The sequence below is a fragment of the Castor canadensis genome, chromosome 5 (assembly GCF_047511655.1).
Source record: "Castor canadensis chromosome 5, mCasCan1.hap1v2, whole genome shotgun sequence".
NCBI lineage: Eukaryota > Metazoa > Chordata > Mammalia > Rodentia > Castoridae > Castor > Castor canadensis.
Genome location: NC_133390.1, coordinates 167,875,496 through 167,899,412, shown reverse-complemented (window position 1 = coordinate 167,899,412; position 23,917 = coordinate 167,875,496). Strand labels below are relative to the sequence as shown.

The window sequence follows — 23,917 nt, the reverse complement described above, 5'->3', positions numbered from 1 at the left end:
TTTTGAGCATCCAGTAAGATCCCCTTTTAAAAAGGCTGGGGGTGTGGGTCAGTGCTAGAGCACTCACTAGCATTCAGAAACCCTGGGATTTTCCCCCAGCACTGAAATGTAATGTAAATAAGCAGAAGCAGAAGGGAGAAAGTAAAAATGTGTCAAATCTTACCTTGCAGACATTAGCAGTGTTAAATGCTCGTGCACATCCTTGCGCTCATGGCTGTCGGCATCCGTGGAGCTGTAGACGACAGATTCTTGTGTGTAAATGGAATCCTAATTCTCCGGATAGTTCCATAGGCAGTGTCTCAAAGTTGTCCCTGAGCCCAGCAGTAGCGTCAATGTAGGAGTTTCTGGTCTCTCTGCTTCTTATGCAGAAACTCTGGGTTGCCTCTCATGCAGTCTGGGTTCTAACAAGACTTGCAAACAATCCTGATGTACAACCAATTCTCAGAAGCTCTATTGTATGTAAGAGGAATGTGGACGTGAACAGGACAGACTCTCCTGTGTGAGACATACCTGGGGTCAGGTTCTGGCTCTACCACTGACTAACTGCACTCCAGGAACACTAGTTTGCCTCTATGACTTTCAGTTTCTTCTTCTATAAAATAAGGCTAGTGATTTTATCTGCTTATGGGTCAAATCCAATACACAGAAGTTCTCAGTATAACTTAGCTGTCAGTAGATTCTTATAAAATGCTCAGGTCAACTTCTGTCACACTTATCACACACACTCATACACAACACACACTATCATCAACCCTGTTATATAAGGAAAAATAAGGTCAGAGTTTTTCCTTTGGTTTTTTTGGAATGGAGTAACAGAGAATCTGGACTGAGAAAACTAAAAAGGAAGTGAGACTACAGCCCCTAAAAAGTCACCATTAGGGTCAAGCGGGTGGTACTGCTGTGACAAAGATGTATCAGGACCATTCCAAACTGCCTCTCCCTTCCCCCCACCATTCCTGGACAAGCTATTTTGCCTCTTTGCCTTTATCCTTCACCATTTGAGTCAGCCTTGAAGGTAAACGGGTAAGACAGAGCCTGAACCGAATCTTTCCCCGCCTAGGATATTGCCTGAAATTCCACTATAGGAATAATTGTTCAGCCAGCCGCCATCCAGCCATCCATCTGTCCTTTCATTCCACATCAATGGAGAGGGACGGAGAACCTGCAAACACTTGCAGCTGGACTTTGCTGGCTTTGCTTCTTGGTCCCAATGTTTCCCAGCAAAGCCATAGATAAGACACTTTATCTCCCTGACCCTTGTTTCTCCAGGTAGTTTTAGAAGTCATGCAAGCTACTGTGAAGTTAATTTCAAGGATAAAATCATTCACGATGTGATATAAACATGAGAGGGGAATAAAAAGAAGGGCTCATACTGTCTTAGAGGAGCTCATGGTTACTGTGGTTTTCCAATAACAAATATTTACTGAGAACAAAGAGGAGGCTTGTGTTGGGCACTAGGGCGACAGAAGTGAGTATGCTGACGTTCCTGTTCTCAAAATCTTCTTGGTTATGAACTGAAGGAGTGGTTAGGAGGAGCTACCATTGATCAACTTATTTTCTATTTGTCAGTGCTTTCCCCTGGTTATTTATAAGCACCCTAAAAACTCCCAATGTAGATGTTAACCCCCCGCCCCCAGTTTACAATGCAGGAACTAAAAGACACAAATATAGATCATTTTCACCCAGAAAATTACCCAGTCCAGTTTGAACCCCTGTTCTCAGATTCAAAGTCTGTCCTTCCCCTCTATGGTATGTGTTCTGGAATTGACTATGTAAACAGAGGGTGGAAGCCTCTTTCTCTTACTGTAGAAAATCAGATCTGGAGGGCACTGGAGGATGCATTTCAGGTCTTAGATATGACAAGTGAAGAAATGGAGGCTTGGAGAAGTTCTGTTTACACATCATGCAGTAGTAAGTGGCAGAGCTAGGATTTGAATCCACTTGGGCTGGGTTCCCAAGTATGGAATTTACAGTACATCATGCTACTTATATTAAAACTTCAACTTCAGTGAAGATGGGTAAGGCTACAGTTGGGTGGAGAGAGGACAGCTGCTGTGGGCAGTTTCAACATTGTAACCTAGGACCAGTAAAACCTCCCAGGCCGGAGCTGGAAGTGTGGCTCAAGAGGTAGAACACCCGCCTAGGAGCTTGGAGCCTTGAGTTCAAAGCCCTGTAATGCGAACCTCCTCCCCACCACAGATACACACACAAAAAGAGAAAAACAGGCAATGGGGGTGGCTGATAAGGGCATAGTTTGGCTTCCTTCAACCACTTTCTCTCTTCACAGCTGTCCCATATCCATGCTACCTTCCTAAGAATGTTGGTCTTTGCCGAGCTGGCTTCCCAAATTGGTATTACAACATCAAAACTCGCAGATGTGAGCGATTTTTATATGGAGGCTGCAAAGGCAATGACAATAACTTTTCAGATGAACAAACATGTAAAGTCACCTGCTGAGGCACCTGATTTCCCAATCAAAGCACTGTTCTCCATGGAATCAAGATTGTTTTGTGAAGAGAAGATGCGTTCCTCCACCACCAAATGTATTCTCCCTGTTGTGTTCCTAAAATCACTTCATCTATGCTCAAAATTCCATAAACGTTGGCATTGGGTTTAAAATCTCCAGACTTTCTTTGTAAAACACACATATGTGTACAAATACACTGGGAAATTCAGAAGAACCATTCACACCTTAGTATAAATCACTGCTCTTCCCATTGGAAGATAAAGGTTTTGAAGGAGAGGGAAGGTGAATTGCAAACCTGGGGCATGGTATTAGAGGGCTTGCACTGGACAGCAAAGGATTTCTGGAGTCTTTTGACAGGAGATAAGGGAACAACAGAAACTGGGGAAGAGGAGGGAATTGAGGGAGAAACAGAATTTTAAAGACTATTTTTAATACACAATAGTGAATTTTAATGAAAGCCTGTATTTACCTTGGCTACACCACATTTTCCTGTCACATGAGGAGAGGACTGAGGAGCCCTGGTTCTAGTCATCGGTTTGCTTTAAGCAACACCAATGATTACTACCTGGAGGGAGAGGAGGAAAACATGGGGATTGTAGGACCAAACTTGGCAAGAAGATCCCTTGAAAAATAGAATGGGAATAATAAAGGGACATCCTTGATTCCCCACCCCATAAATGCCCTTTCTACACCCTTGCCATGACCTTCCCATAATCTTCCCAGACTCCCTCTGTCTCTGTGCTTCAAGATGAAGGGCAGAATTAAAGCTGGAGAGTTCATTTGGGCACTCACCTTACTTTCCACTCTCACCCAGGGTCCTCTCTTCCAGCCCAAGCCAGCTGATTCCCATTGTCCAAGCATCATAACTATAATTCATTCTGCCAAGCACTGCACGAAAACATTTAGCAACACCACACATGAACCTTGGACCAACCCTGAACAGTAGATTGGACCCAGGCTGCTCAAAGTGCTCAGCAGCCTGAGAACTTGGAAGAGATGTGTGGGGAAACTAGGGCTTCTACATGCAAGAATCCAGTCTGTAAGATGAAGTCTCAGAAAGAAGTTGAAAAGGAGAGGCAGAAGCAGCCCGAAATTCTGTGTGGCTGTAGCTAAGTCCCAGGCTATCACTTAGGACCCTTATTAGCTACTGTGAACAAATCTCCCAGTGCTGTGTCTGACACAAGGTACATGCTTGCTGCTGTTATCAGGAGCCCCAGCAGTGTGTGTGAGTGACTCTGAGGCATTCCATCACCTCTCTGAGGCTGTTTTTGCATCCATTACCCTTGGACAGTAATGACCAACCTCACAGGATTGGCACAAGCTTCACTGGGAAAGTGCTCACACACAGGAGATGGGCCTGAATTACTGTTCATTGTTTCAGAGTTAATCCCGTCCTGGACTTGTTGCCTGGATGACCGGGTTTCCCACTCACTTGCCCACCCTCCATGTCAGGGAAAACTGGGCAGAGTGATAAATGCAGGTGCTATGGCTCCACCAGTGCTGACAGCAGTCACTTTATTGGTTGGAAAGGGGAGAAGGTGTGTTCAGCCCAGGAAGGAATGCAGAGGCCAGAGGGTGGGGAGGGCCACAGGGATGGAACCAGTTGCACAGCCAGGCAGAAACTTCCCTTTTCCTCTCCTTAGGCTGGTGGTGGCTGAAGCTGGAGGAAGAAAATCAGGATAACACCATCAACCACAATACGTGCCATCTTACACTAGAGCAGACAGCTTAAATCTGGACCAACTCCCTCCCCCCCAGCCTATTTCATTCAACACCCCCCCAGAAAAAAACCACAGTAAATCTTCCTTTTTGGGCCTCTGCTCAAGTTTTTAATCAGCTTCTAGACTCATATCTCTGTTTTTGATTGCCCCCGAGACATACCTGGGTATATCACGGTCCCAACTCACCACTGTAGGCTCTCTGAGGGGCCACAAGCCTTTCTCTAGCTCTCCTAGGACTCTCTCTACCACCAGGAAGTTCCATCACACCTTCATTTCTTAGGGTAAGCTGCAATGAGCTGATATAGTGGATATTACTTTCCCCATTCTATATAATTACAGCTTGGTACATGAAAAGGTTAGTTTATGTGTCACAGCTGAACTCTGAGTTCAGGCTTCTGAGTCCAGGCTTCCTTCTGGTGAAACCACCATGGAGGTAAGAGATGGTTGATCTCAAAAGAGAGCTATGGGTTTTATGGAGACCACGGCCCCTTCTTCACCACTGAAGAGCACACTTTGAAGTCGCAAGCATGGGACCTTGTGCATGTCCCCCCTCCCCAAGCTTCAGTTTTCTTAGCTGTGCACTAGTGGATTCTATCTGTGACCTTCAGATTCCTCTCCTGAGATCTTGTTCAAGGCAGCAGATCACAACCATGAGTTCAACTAAAGGGCACTTCCAAGTTCTTGCCCTTCTGCCCCTCTGCCTGAAACAGCCTCCTCACTGCACTCCACCACACTACCTACCTTTCACTCATCTCTGTGCCAGCTCAAGGTCACCCTTTGGGAAGTCTTCTCCAACTGAACCTGCTCCAACCTCCCCAGACCCATGCCTGTGTGATGTTCCCTCTTTTGATTCCCACAGTGGTGGGCACTGAATAAAGGCACTAGGAGTGTCAGCCATTCATTGGCCTCAGCCACTGGACTGAAATTCTGGGGAAGGATGGTGGCCACCTTCTTTCCTAGCACCTGGTACATCCATGGTAGTGGACCTATCCAATGGTTCAACCAAGTCTTTGCTTCATTTTTCTCCTTCCTTCCTTACACTTACTCTATGACTTCATGTTGTTTTTTTCTTAAATTTTGGATTGGGGGAGGGAGGATCCACAATCTTTTCCTTTCAGGACTAGAGCCACTGGAGGAGCTGAATGTACTTCTAACCTGCTGCAGAGTAAGTGTTTAAGCCACTTCAAACATACATCTGATTAACTGAACTCAAGGCAACTCTCTCCCACATTTGTCCCACAAAACAAACCTTTTGGTGAAAGTACAAAATCAACTCTTGTGCCTCCCATTAGCCATGTAATTAATTACCTTCCCATCTTCTCATCAAGCTTTTCAGCTATTGTTCCTTCCCTTGCAACCACCGACCCTTCCCTCAGTTTCAGCTACTCCCCTGCAGCTCCTGACTTACTGCAGTGCCTGATCACAATGGGGAAACCAGCTCATTTTCTCTCAGTCTGGCTAATCAGCAAACTTTGACCCACCCAACTTCCACATGTTCCAATCCCAGTCACCTCTCTTCCCTGCCTCCATCCTGTCCAGATCATCTTGAACCTGCCCATTCACAGGATCCCTGCCTCTGCCTTGCCCCCCTAAGGCTTATTCACATGGCAGTTGTGGGTCCTTTGAAAATGTCTCAAAGGTACAACACCCTGAGACAAAACAATAGCTTATATGGCCCCAAATTATCTGCCCCAAGCCCCACTTACCTCCTGTCTCTCTTCTTATCACTCTCTCCTGCTTACTTGTTTCCTGACATCTAGTTCTTCCTGAAGTGCCCAGGGATGTTCCTGCCTTCATACCTGCTGCTCCCTCTACCTGTAACACTCTCTAAGATATGCCCATGGCTCCTTCTCTCCTTTCCCACCTTCTTGGTGAGGTCTTCACCCTCTGTGCCATGTAAAAGCATTCCCTGTCTCCCCTTCTTCCCGGTCCTTTTGATCTCCCTGTTGTTTTCTGTTCCTCGTGGCATTTTATAAGACACTGCAAAATCTGCTTGCTAGTTTATTTTGTTTATCACCCACTAGACCTTTGATCCCACTGTCTGATTTGTTCATTCATGGAGCATGCCTGGCACCCAGAACAGTACATGGCATTGACAGATGCTGCAAATAAATGGACAGAGCACCAGTGAGTCTGCCATTGTTCTCCTTCTGAACCTTCACCCCTAGGCATCAGTGCACCCCTTCTCCACCCCCACCTACCTCAGAAGTTGGGTATAACACAGGACACTTTTCCAGAGCCATTGTGGCAGCATTTCATCTTGCCAGGACACTGTCTGTCCATCTCACACTGATCCTCACAAATGCCAAGCTGGAGAAAGTCCACACTGGGGCAGGTACCTGCCTTTTCTGGGTAGAAAAAGGAGTAGAGGAGATAGACTGAGGATATGCAGGGAGCTGGAATGCAAATCATGACCTCCCACTACCCTCAGCTGGTTTCCCACCAGCTAAGCTGCCTGACTGAGCTTCTCTCAGGAGTCCTGAAAAGATTGTCTGCAAATTCCTCCTCTCCTGCTCCCAGATGGCTTTGGAGTCATAAGACCTCAGTTTGAGTCCCAGCTCTGCCATTTTCTAACATTATGGCCTAGGGTCAGAAACTTCCCAGATCCTGATAGTCTTCAGATGCCAATGTCACATAGAATTAATGTCACCTGACATCATGGGGTTGTTGCAAAAGCAATGGAAACAGACATCTATTATTTCTTCCCCAAAGAGCAAATTACCTCGTAGTTATAATGAGCAGTTGTAGCTAGCAGTGAACCCTTACTTAGCTCCTGCTATGGTTCAAGTGTTATTCTAAGCGCTCATCTAATTCTCCCAATGACCTTAAAATAGGAGAGGGGTCTGTTAATATTTGCTCATGTCACAGAGGAGGAAACTGAGGCACTGACAGGTTAAGTACTTTGTCTAAGGCCATCAGGATGGAGGCAAGATTGGAATGGCAAGAAATTTGATTCCAAAATCTGTGCACTGGACACCAAGTACTATGCTGCTTCGTGTACTCTAAAGGGCATTGTACGTGTGAGGGGTTACAGACTCAAAATACTGCCTTCACTCACTCCTGTAGGCTCGCCCCCAGCTACTCAGCACCATGGCCCTCCAGACATGCTCACCCCCCATGCACACTCATGCACAGATCAAAACCACGCCCCTTCACCAACACAGACACACATGCACGGACGCACGCACAGACACACACCATGCTCCACTTTCTGGGGAGAGCGAAGCCAGGCTCAGTGAAATCAAAACAGAGGCGGAGAACTGGATTAGCTGCAAAGGACCATGAGAATGACTGACAGAGTTCTAACTTCCTGTGGAAAGAAATCCCTTGCCTTGAGAAAGGCAGAAGCTCCTGGGGAGAAACGGAGCTGTTTACTAACAGACTAAAGAGACACTTCCCACATACCATTTCACTTAGCCCTCATGTCAATCCTCAAGCTTGCGAGTACCATTCCCACTTTGCAGACAAGAAAGCAAAGGTTCCCAGAGATAAAGCAACCAGTGCAGCAGTGCACACCCAGGAAACAGCAGAGCAAGGAGTCAAACCTTCAAGCTAGGCCCTGGTTCAGGGAACTTCTGGCCTGTCCCCTTTCCTGCCTCAATCTGTCCATCTGAGACAAGGAACGAACTTCATCCACCTGACAGTGCTGACTCCTTTTGTCCCTCCCCTGTCCTGTCTGTCAGTCTGCCTCTGGTTTTCTCTCTCCAGCTTCATCTTGCTTCTGGTCCTTTTCTTTCAGGTCCACATTTAGGGTCCTCTACACCCAGAAGCTGCTCCTGATGGGCAAGTCCTCTCTCCACTTCCCAACTCCCTACTCCTGGTATCTGGTCATTACAGACACTCCCAGCCCCTTGCTGGCTTCTTTGGAGGAAACAACAAAGAGGAAAATGGCAGGCAGTATTCTGAATGAACCAGTACTCTGGTCTCTCACACCCCTCCCCATTATCCCTGCCTCTCATCCTCAATTGGATTCCACCTAAGACCCTTTCCTTCCCTGATCAGAGTCCACAGCCAGGTGGACTTGACCTCCAGCAAGCCCCTGAGGGTGCCTCCAGCTCTCTCCATCCTCATGGTGAGAGAGACAGTTTTAAAGATAACAAGGGAGGATGAGGTGCCCAGAGAGGGATCCTGACTTTCTTCAAACCATTTAGCCAGTAAGTGGCAAAGTGTAAAACAGAACCTCAGCCAGCCACGGGATGGCGGTGTGACCTTGGGCAAGAACAAGTCATTCTCTGCTGCTCACTTCTACAGACTTAAGGCTTTCTCTAAATCTGCAAAGTCCTTTGCGGCCAGGGCGGGTAGGAATCTGAGTTGTCCTACCAGGCCAGGCTCTCCTGCAAGGGAGGGACTCTGAGTAGCCTGAGCGCTTAGGCCTTGAGAGGCAGCTCGGAGAGCAGCACGGGATTCCCCGCGGTCTTCAGCTCACCTGGGAAGGAAGCTGCGCCCTGGATCCCCAGGCTGCCCGGAACAATGTCCTGCTGTGCGTGCCCGGAAGCCCGTCATGCACCACAGAATCGAGTCCAGCCAGGGTGGGGACCTCTTCCCCCTTGGCCACACCTCAGTGACCCCTTTGTGTTCCCCAGGGCCACATGAGGGAGGACACAGGCACATCGAGTTTCATGCACCTTGACCTTCCTGGGGTCCCTGAGTCTAGGGGTGCCCTTCTTCCATGGAGAAGGGACTGCTCCTTCCCTAGGGAGATAACTCAGAATTCGAGAGTACTGTGAATTTAAGGAAAGGGACCTGTGTAGGAAGGATAGACAGTGCCAGGACAAGAAGAAGTGTTGCAATTTCAGCTGTGGAAAAAAATGTTTAGACTTCCAACAAGGTAAGGTTCAGAGCCCCTGAATAACTAAGTCCTCTTGTGCCCAGCTGAGCTGTCATTGTCCCTGAATCAAGACTTCGTGACTTGGGAGACCTGGGATTTAGGTTCATTGCTGCTCTAATACTGTGTGACATTAACAATGGTCTTATCCAATCAGGTCATGCCTGGGCCTGTTTCCCCAGACAAGTGATGCTTACAGGAGTGGGGTTGAATCAGCTGGTTTATTGGCTACTTTCACTCATGATTTTCTGAGTCCTATAAGAGAAATACAGAACAGAGTCTGGGGACCCATGATCCCTTCTGAGGGCACATCCCGAGCTGACATAAGGATCTACCTCTTACCTCTTAAGGGTGCTGCTACTCTGGGGACCAAGACACCAATCCACGAACCTTGGGGATGGTACACTTAAGCCACATCCAAACCATAGCACCCATAACTTGATTTGACTTGCTCACCGTGGTGAGGGACACTGGGAAGGGCTTCCCTGGGAAAGCAAAGCTGGACGGGGTCAGAATGGAGGGTAATGTGAGGGGAAGGAAGGTGGAAGGGCTCACCAGGCACAGGCACGAGGCTCGGGGGTGGGTCCAGGGAGCCCAGATTGCAGAGTGGGCATGAGTGTGGTCAGGGAAGATCCCTGGTGGGTAAGGATCAAACAGTTCAGGCCTGGGTCAGACAAGAAAGTCTCATCTCAATCTCTTAAAAACTATGGAAATCCATTGAGGTCTGGCAGTGACACAACCAGGATTCTACTTTGCCTCCAATGTGCGAGAGGGAAATAGAAGGAACAGAGTATCTTAAAGGACTTCAGGATGAAAGGACAGGTAGCTTCAACTAGAGATGTAGCTGAGGGATGGGCAAGAATGGGATAGTTTGAAAGGTATTTAGGGAGTACCTAGGACTTTACAATGGAGGAGAGTAGGCAGGCAAGAGGGTGACAGCCATTCATTCCTATGTCCGCACAAGAGGAATTCTAAACTCAGTTGTCCTGAGTTCAAATTTGAGTTCCAGTTTTACCAGTGTTTTTAAACGCTTGAGCAAATTAACAACTTTCCCTTGCATACCTCAGTTTCCTCTCAGATATAAAAGGACCAGTGTTAGCCTGGCATGGTAGCACACACCTGTAAGATCAACAAGCAGGAGGCTGGGGCAGGGGGATCACAAGTTCAAGGTCAGATTGGGCTATGGGATAAGATCCTGTCTCAAAAAAACAAAATAAAAACAAAATTAAGAACAACAAAATTCAGCAATAGGAAAGGACCAGTGTTAAAAGTTATACTGAGGATCAAATAGATTGGTGCTCATGAAGTACTTAGAGAGATGCCATCTGATACCTATATGGTTAAATTATTTGCTTTTCTTAATTGAGAGCTTCAGAACTGAAGAGATGATACCTTTTCCTGGTCCCTGAAAGCAGTGGTTTACTAAGTTCAGGCCAATTCACATTTTATTTTGCCTCAGCATTCCGTAAAGTCCTATACTGTGCCAGGAGTTGGAAGCCCAAGATGAACTCAGACACAATTCCTGCACTCTGGAGACTCACAGTCTCAGGAACTGAAGACTTAAAGCAAATGATAAATGTACACAAGACAGAAGCAAAGCAGAGAGATGAGGCCTGGGTCAGGCACCTGTGGCGCTGTGGGATCCAGAATCTCAAAGGAGTTGGTGCGCAAGAAAAACTTTGAAGGAAGAGCAGGACTGCTACAGTGCAAGGCATGGAGGTGTGGCTAGCATGCTGTGTTGAATGTTGCTGTAGCGTGTGGCTTACTGTGGCAGGAGAAGAGGTCAGAGCCCCAGAGGAAGCCAGAGGGTGACAGCCCTGTGAGTCTTGGGAGGACCTTGTTGTGAAATCCAGGTAGGTCTTATCTGTAGAGTCGCATGGTCAGCTTAGCTCTCAGATCCTTCTACTGCATGAATGATTGACTAGAGGGGTCAGGACCTGAGGCAGAAGGATCAGTCAGAGATGTGATTCTCTGAGGCTTAAGGAGCTTGGCAGAGAGGTGAGCTAGGACGAGGTTGAAATCAACAAAACTTCCTCATTTACCTGTGAGATTCACCTTCATGGAACTAAACATTTACTTAGACCAATATGGGTTTGCTAGAGTTGCTGGAACAGAGTACCACAGATTGGTGGTTATAACAGCTGTCATGTATTGTCCTGAAGTGCTATAGGTTAAAAAGCTGAGACAAAGGTGTCAGCAGGGATGGTTCCTTCTTAGGATGAGGGAGAAATGTGTTCCACGCCTCTTTATGCACTTCTACAGGTGTGCTGTGATCTTTGGCATTCCTTGACTTGTAGATGCATCTTCATGTCCACATGACATTCTCCCTGGGTCTCTGCTCAAATTTCTCTGTCCAAATGTACCCCTTTTAACTACTTACATCTGCAGGCTGGGGTGTAGGTCAGGACTACAGCCCTTGCCTTGTGTGCTCAAAGGCCTGGCTCAATCCCTAGTATTGTTATAAAGAAAGAAAGAAAAGCAAATGTATTATCTCAAACAACCCTGTCTCTAGAGATGCAGACACTCACTCAGGGGTCTCAACTTCATCTATGGTGGCTGCCAGGGAAACAACAACTTCCAAACCAAAACCATCAACCAGAATGCCTGCTGAAAAAGATGTGAGTCTTGGGGCCCCAGCCTCCCATTCCCACCAAGTCATCTAGGTGTTGACTGGCTCAATCCAAGACAGCTTGACAGATTTACTGCTAACAGAACAAGCTCCAATCAGGAGGCAAAACTGCACCTTGCAGAGGGGAGACTGGCTTTTTAGGGCACTGAGGATGCCCTAAAAAGGGACATAGAGGTGAATCAAAGCTAGCAAGAGTGAGGGGGCTTGGGAGGAGTCAAAGGAGAACGCAGACGTGGTGAGATCTCAGAGACCAACTGCAGAAGGATCACAGAACGTGCAGCCTAGCACTGGACACCTTGATCAGCCAACCATTCCTAGCCATCAATGTCCTCCCAGACCTCTTTGCCAATATCCAATTTCACTCATTTTTTTCTCCTTTAAAGAGCAGATCCACTTTTCATCTCCTCCTGTGATGGATAAACAGAGCTTCTACCTCCACAGGTAAGCTCAGCCCAGGATGCTCAGCCACATTTATACCTTCATTCTCAACAGGCTCCTTTTCCTGAAGGATGAGGGATACACTAGAATGACCATCAAGCTTGGCTCCTGTTCCCAGCTCTGTGTACCTGCCGGATGTTCCAGGTTGGCTTCCATTGTTGCACTGTCAGCACTCCAAGACCTTGTCTCTTCCCAGCAGTGCACTCCTCCCCTTCCTCCATCTCTACCTCCTTCCATGACTAATGCCTTCCATTTGGATCCCATCCATATCTGTGCCTCACCCCTTCACCTCCAACATCCAAAGCTCCCTGTTTATCCCTGTGTAGCTCCTAGCTTTTCTCAGTAAAGTACTTGGTTTAGTCCTGTGCTTGGAGTCTGTGTAACTCATAACTGTTTGACATTTTACACTTTGCAGAGAATCAGGCATCATTGAAACTTCCCATGACACCATTTAAGGGAGTGAAGACAATCAGAACCTTGAGAGATGAGAGTTTCAGGTGTATTGTTAACCTCCTCTATTTCTTCAAAAGCTGGTAAAACTCTTAAAGCAAGGACCCATGAATGATGCCTTAGTGTGGATGCCTCAGAAACTGACAATGGGTGTGAGTACAAGTAGTTTGCTTATACGGGAGATCTCCAAGAAGTACGAAGTGATTCAGGAAAAGAAGAGTCCAGCTACTTTGGAGGCAAAGCTCAGGAGGATTGCATTTTGAGGTTGGCCTGTGCAAAAAATTAGTAATGCCCCATCTCAATCAGTAGGCTGGGTATAGTGAAGTGCCCCCTGTGATCCCAACTACACAGGAGGCTGTGGGTAGGAGGATCATGGTCTGAGGCCAGCCCCAGGCAAAAACACAAGACCCTCCCTGAAAAATAACTAAAGAAAACAAAGGAGGGCTGAGGGTGTTGCTCAAGTGCAGAGAGTGCCTAACAACCAGGAGGCCCTGAGTTCAAATAGCACTGCCATAAAAGAAAAGAAAAGAAAGAAGGGAGGGGGGGATCAACAATGAGCCATGGAAAACACATCTTCAAATTTTCTTCATTGTCTCCCTTGCTGGGGATGTTGAGGTATCGATCCAGTGATTCCCATCCTCCACCAAAAGCCTGGGCCATAAATCCCCCACTCTTTCTGACTGTTCCATGAACAAGCTGAGCAAGCCCCTGGGAAATCAGAAAAAAACCCACAGCCGGGTGCTAGGGACTCTGTTCGCATGGGAGGCTATGCATGTGCGCTGGATGTTATTCCTCCATAAATAGAAACAATGCAGCGATACAAGCTATTCTGTGAATGAAGCTCAAAAATGGACACTGTGTGATTCCATTCATATGAAACACAGAATAGGTGAATCTATAGTCACAGAAAGTGGATTAGTAGTTGTCAGGGGTTGGAGTGGCTTAAGGATGGCCAGGCTGTGACTGCTAATGGGTGTTGGGTTTTCATTTGGAGTAATAAAAATGTTTTATAACTAATAGAGGTATAATTGTACACCCCTGTGAATGTCTTAAAAAATCACTGAGTTATTTACCTTAAAATGATGATTTTTTTAATTTGTTTTTTGAGGCAAGGTCTTGCTCGGTAGCACAGGCTGACCTTGAACTCATATCAGCCTCAGTCTCCCAAGTGCTGGGAATATAGGCTCATACCACCAAGTCCTGAAAAATGGTTGATTCTGTATGATGTAAATTCTACCTCCATTTTAAACAATGGATTCAAGATAAAATGTGTCCTGAAACTGTTTCTTGAAACAGTTACAGTGAAATCAGAGGTGAGCCAAGTTCACTGGGGTGGGTGTGACATGCAATCCCTACTACAGTCTACCCTTGCATTGCTCAGAATCCCACATGTGTCTTCTCTCTCTTTCTCTTTCTCTCTCTCTCTGACTGGAGTTTGAATTCGGGGTTTTGCCCATGCAAAACAGGGCATCTCCATTTGAGCCACATCTCCAGGCTATTTTGCCTTTGTATTTTGGAGATGGGTATCTTAAACTATTTGCCTCATCTGGCCTCAAACCTTGATTCTCCTGATCTCAGCCTCCCAAGCAGCTAGGATACAGGCGTGAGCCACCGGCACTCTGCTGTACTCTCTTACCAATAGTTCAAGACTTACCTTGGTGGAAAAATTCAGGGGCAATTGGTGGAAAATAGACCACACTGCTACAGCTGATTCTGAAGCCATAGCAAACTGTACTATTTCTTTCCTACATTGCCTGTGCTAAATTGTACCTGATGATAGAAGCTCTCTTTCAGCTCTAGTATTCTTTCCTGCTTCAAAAGACCATGACCTTGCCAGACACTCTGAAGACTGATTACAACCTTGGTTCAATCTGTTTCCTCCACAAACCCCACTCCTGACAGTTTCTTTACTCTCTGAAAATGAATAAAGAAAAGGGGTGAACCAAAGAAAATAGAGAGAAGAAAGAAGGGAAGTGAAATGTGAAGAACGAGAGAGAGAGAGAGAGAGAAAGAAACCAGGTACAGTTCAAAGACATACAGAGGTGCAGAGAAGAGAAAACCAAAGAGTGAGAAAAATAAAACAGAAAAATAGACATGCCAGGAGAAGAGGGAAATCAGAAAGATGAGAACTAGGATACTCTTGATCTCCAAACTGCCCCTGGGAAAAGGCAGGCTGTGAAACATCCCTTCTGCAGAGGGGTCTTGAACACCCAAGCCAAGTGCACCCTTCTCCCTGGTAGACCAGAGAGCCTTAGAAAACGAGCAGCCTGTTGAGAGCCCCTTCCTCCAGGGTCAGCAGTGTAGGTTCCAGATAGTCCTACTGATGGCCTTAGGGACTTGGTGTTCCCCAGCAGAGAGAGCACGGCTGGCTTGTGACCAAAGTCATCTCCTGAAGTGTTGGCCCAGGGCAGCCACAGTGCAGATGCAAGAGCTGCTGAGCAGCTGCTCCTGGTTTTGATGCCACCACTCAGGATACTGATTCCTAAAATGAGACTCTTTGGATTTCTGCCATTCCTTGTCCCATTCATCTTCCTTGGGGGTGTCCAGGAACCTGGTCTGGTGGATGGGTTCTTTTTCAGTAAGTATGGGGAACATAGTCCTTTCCGTGGAGTGAGGGAACTCGATGGGGAGTAAGGAACAAAGAATAGATTCTCACCTTGGCCAGGACCCTGGGTAGGAGAGAGGGGGCATTTGGAATAATTACTTCAGCCCCCTTGCCTCCTGGAAAGATGTCCCCGTGAATGCAGGGACCTAAGACTGTGGCAATGACATGCCCACCATTTTTCCATGAAGTTCTTCCTGGAGGTGCCTGGACCTAGAGTTCATGAAACAGACTTTAGCAACTGGCTAGCCCAAAGGACTTTCCCTGAAGGACAGGCCTCTTCCCAGAACCTCCCACATGAACTCCCAAATCCTCCCAGTGAAGGTCTCAAAGCATTCCTCACACCCAAGAGGATCCTTGCCTTTGGGGTAAAGAATAGTTTCCAAAGACTCTTGGAATACTGAAATATGAAGACTCCACAACTAGTAGCAAAAATATACTGAGCACTTAAAAAGTAGTGGTTGAAACTGAATGTGTAGGAGGCATAAGTTGCAGGTTCAAATGCAGCCTTCACTCCTGAAGAGCTGTGTGTCCCTAGACAAGTTCACATAACCTGCCGATACATAAATTCCTTTGTTCATTAGATGTGAATACTAATAGGACTTACTCATAGCTTTGTAATGAAGACTAAAGAGAAAAAGCCAAGTGCATAGGAAATAATTCACCAATATTAGTCGTTATTATTTTGCCCCAGGCAGCTTGAGAAGGCTTTTCAAACTTTGTTCCATACGCCTTTAAAATGACCCTCCAGGCAAATGCAATGAAGGTTCAGAGAGGGTTCCTACCATACCAAGAGCTGCACAGAATTCTAAACCACAGAAATGGAGATTTCAATCACCAAAGTACTACAGCACCCCCAGGGGACAACAAAACAGAGCAAGGCTAAGTGACCCAGATAGTCCTCCATGAGCACATCCTTCTCACGGGAGCCTGATAGGTGGTAGGATAAGGGTAGGAGGGGATTACATTTGGAGATTTGGCTAGTATGAGAATCCCAAGCCCCCTGAGGGTTAACTACATTCTGGGGACAGGTGAGGGGTAAAGAAACTTCCCCAACTGTACAGTGGTGTTCTGGGCCTCAGAAGGGAGAGCAATGGCCCATTCAGGGCCTCATGGGAGCATACCTTCTCTTCCCTCAGAGGCATGTCCCAAAGTCAGAATAAAATGTGAAGTCGAAGAAAGGAACCAATGTATGAGGCACAGACATTGCCCGGATAGCATGAAGTGTTGCCTGTTCAGCTGTGGAAAGAAATGCTTAGACCTCAGGAAAGGTACCTCACAGATCCCGCAACCACCTGACGCTCTCTGCTCCTTCCTCCTGCACTGACCTTACCCCAGCCCCTCTCCTGGGTCACTGAGGGATGCAGTCTGACCAAGAGTCTCAATGCATCTTCTTGATCCATCTTGTCAGCGCTGACCTTAAGAGACCCGACACTTTCATTTTTGAACATTCTGGTATAGGATGGGAACAACACAGCTTTTCCTTACTTGGTCTCAGTTCCCCTACTGTAAGATTGGTGGGGGTACTGGATCATATAGATATGGTCTCTTGTCTATTTTTGGTGATCTTCTGAGATGCCAAGTAGCCACGTATATTCCATCCGATACCAACAGGGTGTTGGGTTATAGAAAACTGTAAGAGACAGAGACATGGTTGGTGGTATTTTCTGACTTTTTTCTCTGGGCTTCTCTCAACGTATAAATCGAGATTACCTTCTCTGACTACCTCTGACCTCCTTCACTCTTTCCTCTCTTCCCATGTTGTTGGGCTCTAAAGAAGACCATTGCCACTATTTATCAATTTTGTCATTCAAGAGTATGTATTGGTGCCCCTGGCATCCATGATGGTGTAAGATATAAATGATAGGCAATAGCAGGCAAATATTGGAGGGAGTAACCTTCCAGGCACAGATGGCAGCATATGGCAATGCCCTGTGCTAGGAGGCAGCACACTCAGACCTAGAAAGACCAGAGAACAAAGAAAGCAGGGTAAGAGATGAGAACGATGAGAGAGATAAAGTTGGACTGACTGAGGAGGAGGGTTCAAGGGTCTGGTACTGATCCCAAGAGCAATGGATCATCTACATTTATTTAGGGATTTTGTTTTTGTTTTGAGACTCTGGCCTCACACTTGCAATCCTCCTGCCTCAGCCTCCTGACTGCTGGGATTATACAAGTGTGTACCAGTACACCTAACAGATAGTCTACATTTAAATTCCTCACCATCTGTGTGCCCTCAGGAAAGTTACTTAGCCTCTCTAAGACTCATTTTCCTCATCTGAATGTGAACAGTAAGAAGGCCTATCAAATAAGATTAGATGTTAACATATGTCAAAATCTAAGAACAGTGACTGACACTTTTAATAAATGCAAAAAAGGTTGCTTTGCTGTCCCTCAGACTGTGAGGTTCTAAAGCACTGTATTTGTACCCATAGCCCTTAGAGCAAAACCGTTACTCATTCATGCTTAAGTTTAGGATATATATATATATATTTTTTTTACCATGAATTCTCTGGAACATCCTCTCTATACCAAATGATAGTCTAGGAGCTGCTGTACCAAGATGACATAAGACATAGTTTTTACCCCCCAAATCTCACATTCTCATGGAGGAGTCAGAACAAATAAGTAACAAGTAAGAACAAATAAGTAATACATGTGTATAGAAATGATAAATGCACATCACAAAAGTGATAAATGTGTAAGATTAAGAAGCAATAAAGAAAAGCAAGGGGTATGAATGGATCCAGGAAAGACATTACAGAAGAGCTGCTGCCTGGGGTGGGTTTTAAAGACTGAATAGGAGTGTCCCTACTTACAAGAGGCATGTAAAAAGGCATATTGAGATGTGTAAGAAATGGTATTTTTGAAGCATGAAGTTTGAAAGGATTAGGGGCAGCAAAAGAGAAAAAAGTGGAGAGAAAGAAGTGGATTCTGGAGTGTTCTGGGTAGAACTTTGTCTTGAACCCAGTGGATCAGTTCTCTGGAAACCAATGTGGAGCCAACTGAGAATGACTTGGGGATCACTTAGTGGATTTTGCTGGCAACCCTGGCAAAAGATAACGTTTCTTGAATTAAGAAAGTGGCATATGAATGTGTGGGCAATTTGGCTGTGACACCTGTCACCGATTGATTGCCAGGGTTGACTTGGCTGATCTGGTTGGCTAGGTGGGTGCCTCCTTCCTCCCTTATTGCTCCATGTATGTTCCTCCCAAAGATGAGTGAAGGTGGAAGAGGATGACCATCCCTGACCGAAGAGGGTTGTTCTTTGCTCAAGAGTATTTGAAAAACTGGTGCTCTCCACTAGAAACTCCACACAAGCTCTCAAGGAAGTGTCAGAAAGGAAACAGTGCCCTGTAATAGAAAAGACCATTGATATTTAGCTGTCCAGATGTTGGGGAGGCACTATAAAAGAGGCTATGTGTCACATCTATAATACCTGTCACATCAATAACAGTCCTGTCATACAAGCAGGGTGGTATTTTATTTTCTCATCTTACAGATAAGGAAGTCAAAGACAAAAGAGGTAAACACTTTAGCCTTTAATCGAGGTTCACACTAATCTGGAGCAGAGCTCTGAGCCAAATGTATGACTCACAGAGGAGACAAAGCAGGCATAGGACAGAGGAAAGGGGAGGTGGACATTCTCCAGGAAAACAGGCATTCAAACACCTATTCTCTGTGCTCTCCCTAGATGTATGTAGTATGCCAAAGGAAACTGGCCCCTGCTTTGCCTATCTTCCACGCTGGTGGTATGATAAAGAAACTGAGCTCTGCTCCAGATTCATCTATGGAGGTTGCCAAGGGAATCCTAACAACTTCCCATCTGAAGCTATCTGCTTGGTCATTTGCAAAAAAAGATGTAAGTCTCATGGGTCCCAGACTCCTCCCATACTCACCAGACCTACATTGAGAGATCTGGGAATTAGTGCATTTCAAGATATTGGTAGCCCTGGGGCTGAAGAACCAGCTTGAATCAGGAGGTGAGAATGCACCTTGCACAAGTGTGAGTAGAAGGATATTTGGGGAAGACAGGATAGGAAGGACAGCAACAGGCAAGGGGAAATTGGCAAATATGAGGTGAATAGTGGGTACAGAGAGGAAACAAAAGTGATGGAGTGTTCCAAACAAGTCACAAGGAAGCCCAGCCCTGGACACCACTCACCAGCCAATCACCACAGGCCATTACTTCTCACCAAAACTTGTCACCACATCGCTTCCTTTTAAAGGTGACTTAAGGCCAGGGCAACCATATACTTTATTGGTCAACCCAAATCAATTTGGGGAATAGAAAAAGATTGCCATTAATAATTAAGCTGTGACAACAGACATGAACTGGGGCTCTACTGACAAATCAGAATGTCTTATCACTCTGGGAACCCCCAAACTCACCTCACTGCTGTTTTCACGTCCTGCCAAAAGAAGTAAAAATAATCCCACCTCCTTTTTTACATTCACTCCAAGATGTGGTCACTCACCTGTGTTCTGCTATTTTACAGACTCGTCTTCCTGGATAGGATAGGGTGGAGCTGGCACCACCTCCAGGATTTGGCTCGTAACACAGGACTCTCCATGTGCGTGACTGATGTTCCATATTGGCTTCCAAGGTCATATGCCAGCCACTGAGACGTGACCGTTTCAGTAATGGAATCCAGGGATTTGCTTACCCCCATTCTCCAGTTCAGCTTCTCTTCAAACATAGTGTCCACCCTTTGACTCTTTCTCAGCGTGAGGCTGTTATCTCTTCAATATTCAGGGTCCCTCTTCATCCCTCCGAAACCTCTGGTGACTCCTAATAAAGTGCTCTGTGAGGTCTGATATCTCTGAGTCTGAATAATTTACACCGGCTGTGTGAAGATACTCACATCTCCCTATATGCGGTTTCCAGAGAAGAGGTCACTGGGTTTCCAAATAATGACAAAAGAAGGGTAGGGGAGTATGAAAATTGAGAACTCTGGTGACCCTGCACCTTGGCAAATTGTCATAAGATGCTTAGAGCACATCCAGGTTTTGTATGATCTAAACCTTACAAACCACAGGCTCCTTTAAAAACCCAATGCAACAAAAGGCAAAAGAGAGTATTATTTAAAATAAGAAAGGAATTCACATCCAACTGCAAACTTTAAAAAGTAGACAACTGCCACAAATCGCACAAATCCATAGAAATCAATTTTAGTGTTTTACATTTATGACATCAGTTCTGTAAATCTAATTTTTATGGAAAGATAATTCAGTCCTTTGTCTAACATGAATGAAGAAATTGTTGCTATTATTATAGTTTGATTAGAGTTGGGGTGCCCAAAGTACATTCCTGAATGCAATACCGTGCTCAATGTTTGTAGTTTGTTCATAGATTTGCATACCCAAAACACAGGTGTTTTAATAAATTCTCTGCTGTATGGTTCCAAACAAAAAGAAGATATTCATGACACAATTAAAATTTTACATATTGAATTATTAAGGATATTGTTGCTAATGAAAAAAACTTCTGATAAAAGAATTGAAAAGGCTTCCTTAAGAACTGATTTTTCTCAGGTTGTGGGTGGGGCTCCCTGATAGAATACTTGCCTAAGAAATTCCTGAGCCCCTGGGTTCAATTCCCAGCACCACAAAAATAAAAAACTAATGTTGTATTTATCATTTTGCCTATTTGATATTTGGAAGAGTTTTCCAGAGACTTGTTTTCCTGCCTGAATAGATTTAAAAACTTGATTCTCCTCCACCCCGCGACATACTTCTAGGGCTTGGCACATGCAAACTACCATGCAACCTACAGCCCAGGCCTTCGGGTCATGATGTCAAGGGAACTGGCACAGTAGACAACAGCAGTAGTGCTTGTAGCCATTGCCACACCAAGACATCCAGCAGCAACTTCCTATACACAGAAATGGCAGGGAACAACCCAAATATATCTCAGGAGCTCCAAATAAATATATCCCCAACTCAACTCAGCTTCCTTCTGTCTGCCTGCCAAAAGTGCTGGAGCCATTTCAATACCACCTGACCCAGGAGGAGTGTGATGGGAAGTCAGAGTGGAAAGGAAGGCGGCTTGGCTGGTTATGGCCAGAATATCTTACTGTCAGCTATTACTCATCCTTTGACATGGAGCACATCCGAGGTCCATTCTCGGAATCTTAAAGGGCCTGCTCAAGTGAGGGATCCTGAGGCCTCAGCTCCACTTTCTTCATGGCAAGTCCACCACTGAAGTGCCCATGTACTTGTGTTCTGGGGTCACAATAAGGACACAGTTCCACAGTATGGTACAGAAACTCCAAATAGAAAATTACAGGAGAGGCACAAATTGAGGAGATAGAGAAGGAAAGGGGAGTTAGAGAAGAGGGGAGAAGAAAGGATGGTGAAGGAGGGAAGACTGGCTGCTGCGACAGTTTCAAAGCACGCTCCCAAAATTCTTACACGTGCTTTTCACCTTAGGTGGATCTATGTCCCCTCTTTTTGAATCTAAGCAAGCTCCATGTTGACCAATTGAATAAAACAAAAATGATGCTATGTGAAGTCTAAGGTTAGGCCAGGAAAAGTTCAACTGGTCCTCATAAGAAGCTTAGTGTGGAGGGAGGGGGCAAAGAGGAGAGACTGATCTGGGTGTCAGATCAATGTCCTATTAAAAAAAAATGGGGGTGGTTTAACTGATTACTATCTCTGAAAATGCTGTTGCCAAAAACCTCCATTAAAGTCACTTGGGATGGGGAATTGTTTCAATGTGGCCCTCCCATCAGGTAAACTGCCATCTCTGTGAGAAAGCCCAGAAACCTGCACTTCAAAGAATTGCCAAGAGCATCTGAAGGTTTTGAACCTGTAGATTGGATCATATTTAAGAGTCAATCCAGCAGTGGGGTAAAAATTAAGGCATAAAAGTCTACTGTGAAGTAAAATATCTTGCAGATTACATGACTGTACATGTAGAAAACCCTAAGAAACCTAATAGATCTACTAAGCTCACTAAAGTAGCAGGACATGAAATAAAAATATAAAAATCAGTGGTGACTCTATGCACCAACAGAAAATAACTTTATTTGCATTACTAACATCAGCAAGAAAATAAAGTACTTGACTTGTACACCAATAATTATATGACATAGCTGAAGAAGACCTGCAAATACTTGGATAATGGAAAATCATACCATGTTCATAAATTACATTGTCAAAATGTCCATACTACTCACAGCAGTCTACAGATTCAATACAATCCCTGTCAAAATGCCAATAACATTTTTACAGAAAAAGACAAACAATTTTAAAATTCATGGAAACAACAACAAAAAAATATGGAATGCAATCTCGAGAAAGAAGAACAAATCTGTAGGCATCCCACTTCCTGACTTTCAGTTATATCGCAAAGCTATAGAAACACAGATATACAGGGCAATGAGACATAATAGACACCCAGAACCAAACCCATGCACTTAAAGTCACCTAAACTTTGACAGAGCTCCAAGAACATACAACAGGGAAGAATAGCTCTTCCCGCACAATACATTGTGCTGGAAAAACCAGGTATCCATGTGCAAAAGAATGAAATGGGACATAAAAGTCAACTTGAAATATTTTGAAGTCTTAAGTGAGGACTCTAACCTGTAAAACTCATGAGCGTCTCAAAGAGCTATCCATAAACCCCTGTTTATTGCAGGATTATTTGCAATAGCCAACATATGCAAATTACCTGAATGTCCATCAACAGATGAGTGGATAAAGAAAATGTGATATGAACACATACAATGGAATGCGTTTCAGTCTTAAAAAAAGAAGGAAATCCTGCCACTTGCCACAATATGGATGGGTCCAAAGGAAATTACATTAAGTAAAACAAGCCAGACATGGAAAGACAAATATGGTATGCTCCTGGGTGTGGCATTTTCCACATTTATATTTGAACTTGACCCCATGTTTCTGTGGGATTGAGTCTGGTATCTTAGGAAGCCTATCCCAGTGTGTGATCCTGACCAGGTTACCTACAACACATCACTGGTCTGCATCCTGAGGACCCAGCACATGTCTGGGATAAGGAGACTCAAATTTGAATCACAACTTTGACCTTGGTTGAATGTATGCCCTAGGTGGGAGAGGGTAGTATAGAGGGGTGTTTTTCTCAGAGTGTGCTTCCCGTCAATAAGATAAAGGTGATGGATTAATGTCACAGAGTATTTCTAAATGGACAACATATGGCAGCATAGGAGCCTGCCAAATCTGATAAGATGTGTTGCTCATCTATCCCCCAGGTGTCCTTCAGTCCCTATTGGGGTTGGCATACATGAATGGCTAGAACAAATTGCTCTGTCCCAGGGTCCTATTGACAAACCAGGCCCTTGAAAATTGCCAGAGAGTGCCCTGTGGTTGATGGTATCTGCTCAGGAATGAACTCAGAGCCTTCAGGGCTGAGCACAGGGGACTCCTACCTTTAGGGACCTCAGAAATGTTGCAAGACCCCATGTCTCTTTATTACCAACGTTTTGCTCATAACTCAAGTTGAATCCTTGGTGTTTCCAAAGGTGCTATGAAGACCCAGGACCCTACCGTTTCCTCTCCTTCTTATACTTTCTCAATGCTCCCTTTAGTACCAGAAAACTAGGATGGCTTGGAAACAAAGGGAATGTGTGGGCTGAGGGAGCTACAGAACACCACTAGCCAGAATTATCCTTGCCTTCTTTTTCTTTCAACACACATATAAATGGAAACTTCTAGTAAAGAATGGACTTGTCCAAGGCCACACAGCATGTCAGTAACTGAACTAAATCCCAGGTCTGAAGAATGCCAAATGTTGCCAGATCCT

At 45.3% G+C, this 23,917-nt stretch overlaps 1 protein-coding gene, 1 long non-coding RNA gene and 1 pseudogene across 3 annotated transcripts in view; 2 read left to right on the top strand and 1 right to left on the bottom strand.

The window, feature by feature from the left end:
* Positions 1–3,664: 3,664 nt before the first annotated feature.
* The window catches only part of LOC141423138 (uncharacterized), a 34,288-nt gene continuing 14,035 nt past the window's right edge, over positions 3,665–23,917 (bottom strand). Inside the window, exons 1-3 of one of the 2 annotated variants that reach the window (XR_012447789.1) lie at positions 19,611–19,912; positions 6,390–6,536; positions 3,665–4,127 (exon numbers count right to left, since the gene is read on the bottom strand). This is a non-coding gene — a long non-coding RNA (uncharacterized lncRNA). Of the gene's footprint in view, positions 4,128–6,389; positions 6,537–19,610; positions 19,913–23,917 lie in introns of those variants that run through there. The other variant, XR_012447788.1, reaches the window with a different exon arrangement.
* On the top strand, positions 8,659–12,148 carry LOC141423160 (eppin-like; annotated as a pseudogene).
* LOC141423159 (WAP four-disulfide core domain protein 6A-like) lies at positions 14,988–19,107 on the top strand. The gene is made up of 3 exons (XM_074072432.1): positions 14,988–15,108; positions 16,272–16,403; positions 18,827–19,107. The coding sequence occupies exons 1-3, from the start codon at positions 14,988–14,990 to the stop codon at positions 19,105–19,107; spliced, it is 534 nt and encodes a 177-aa protein (XP_073928533.1).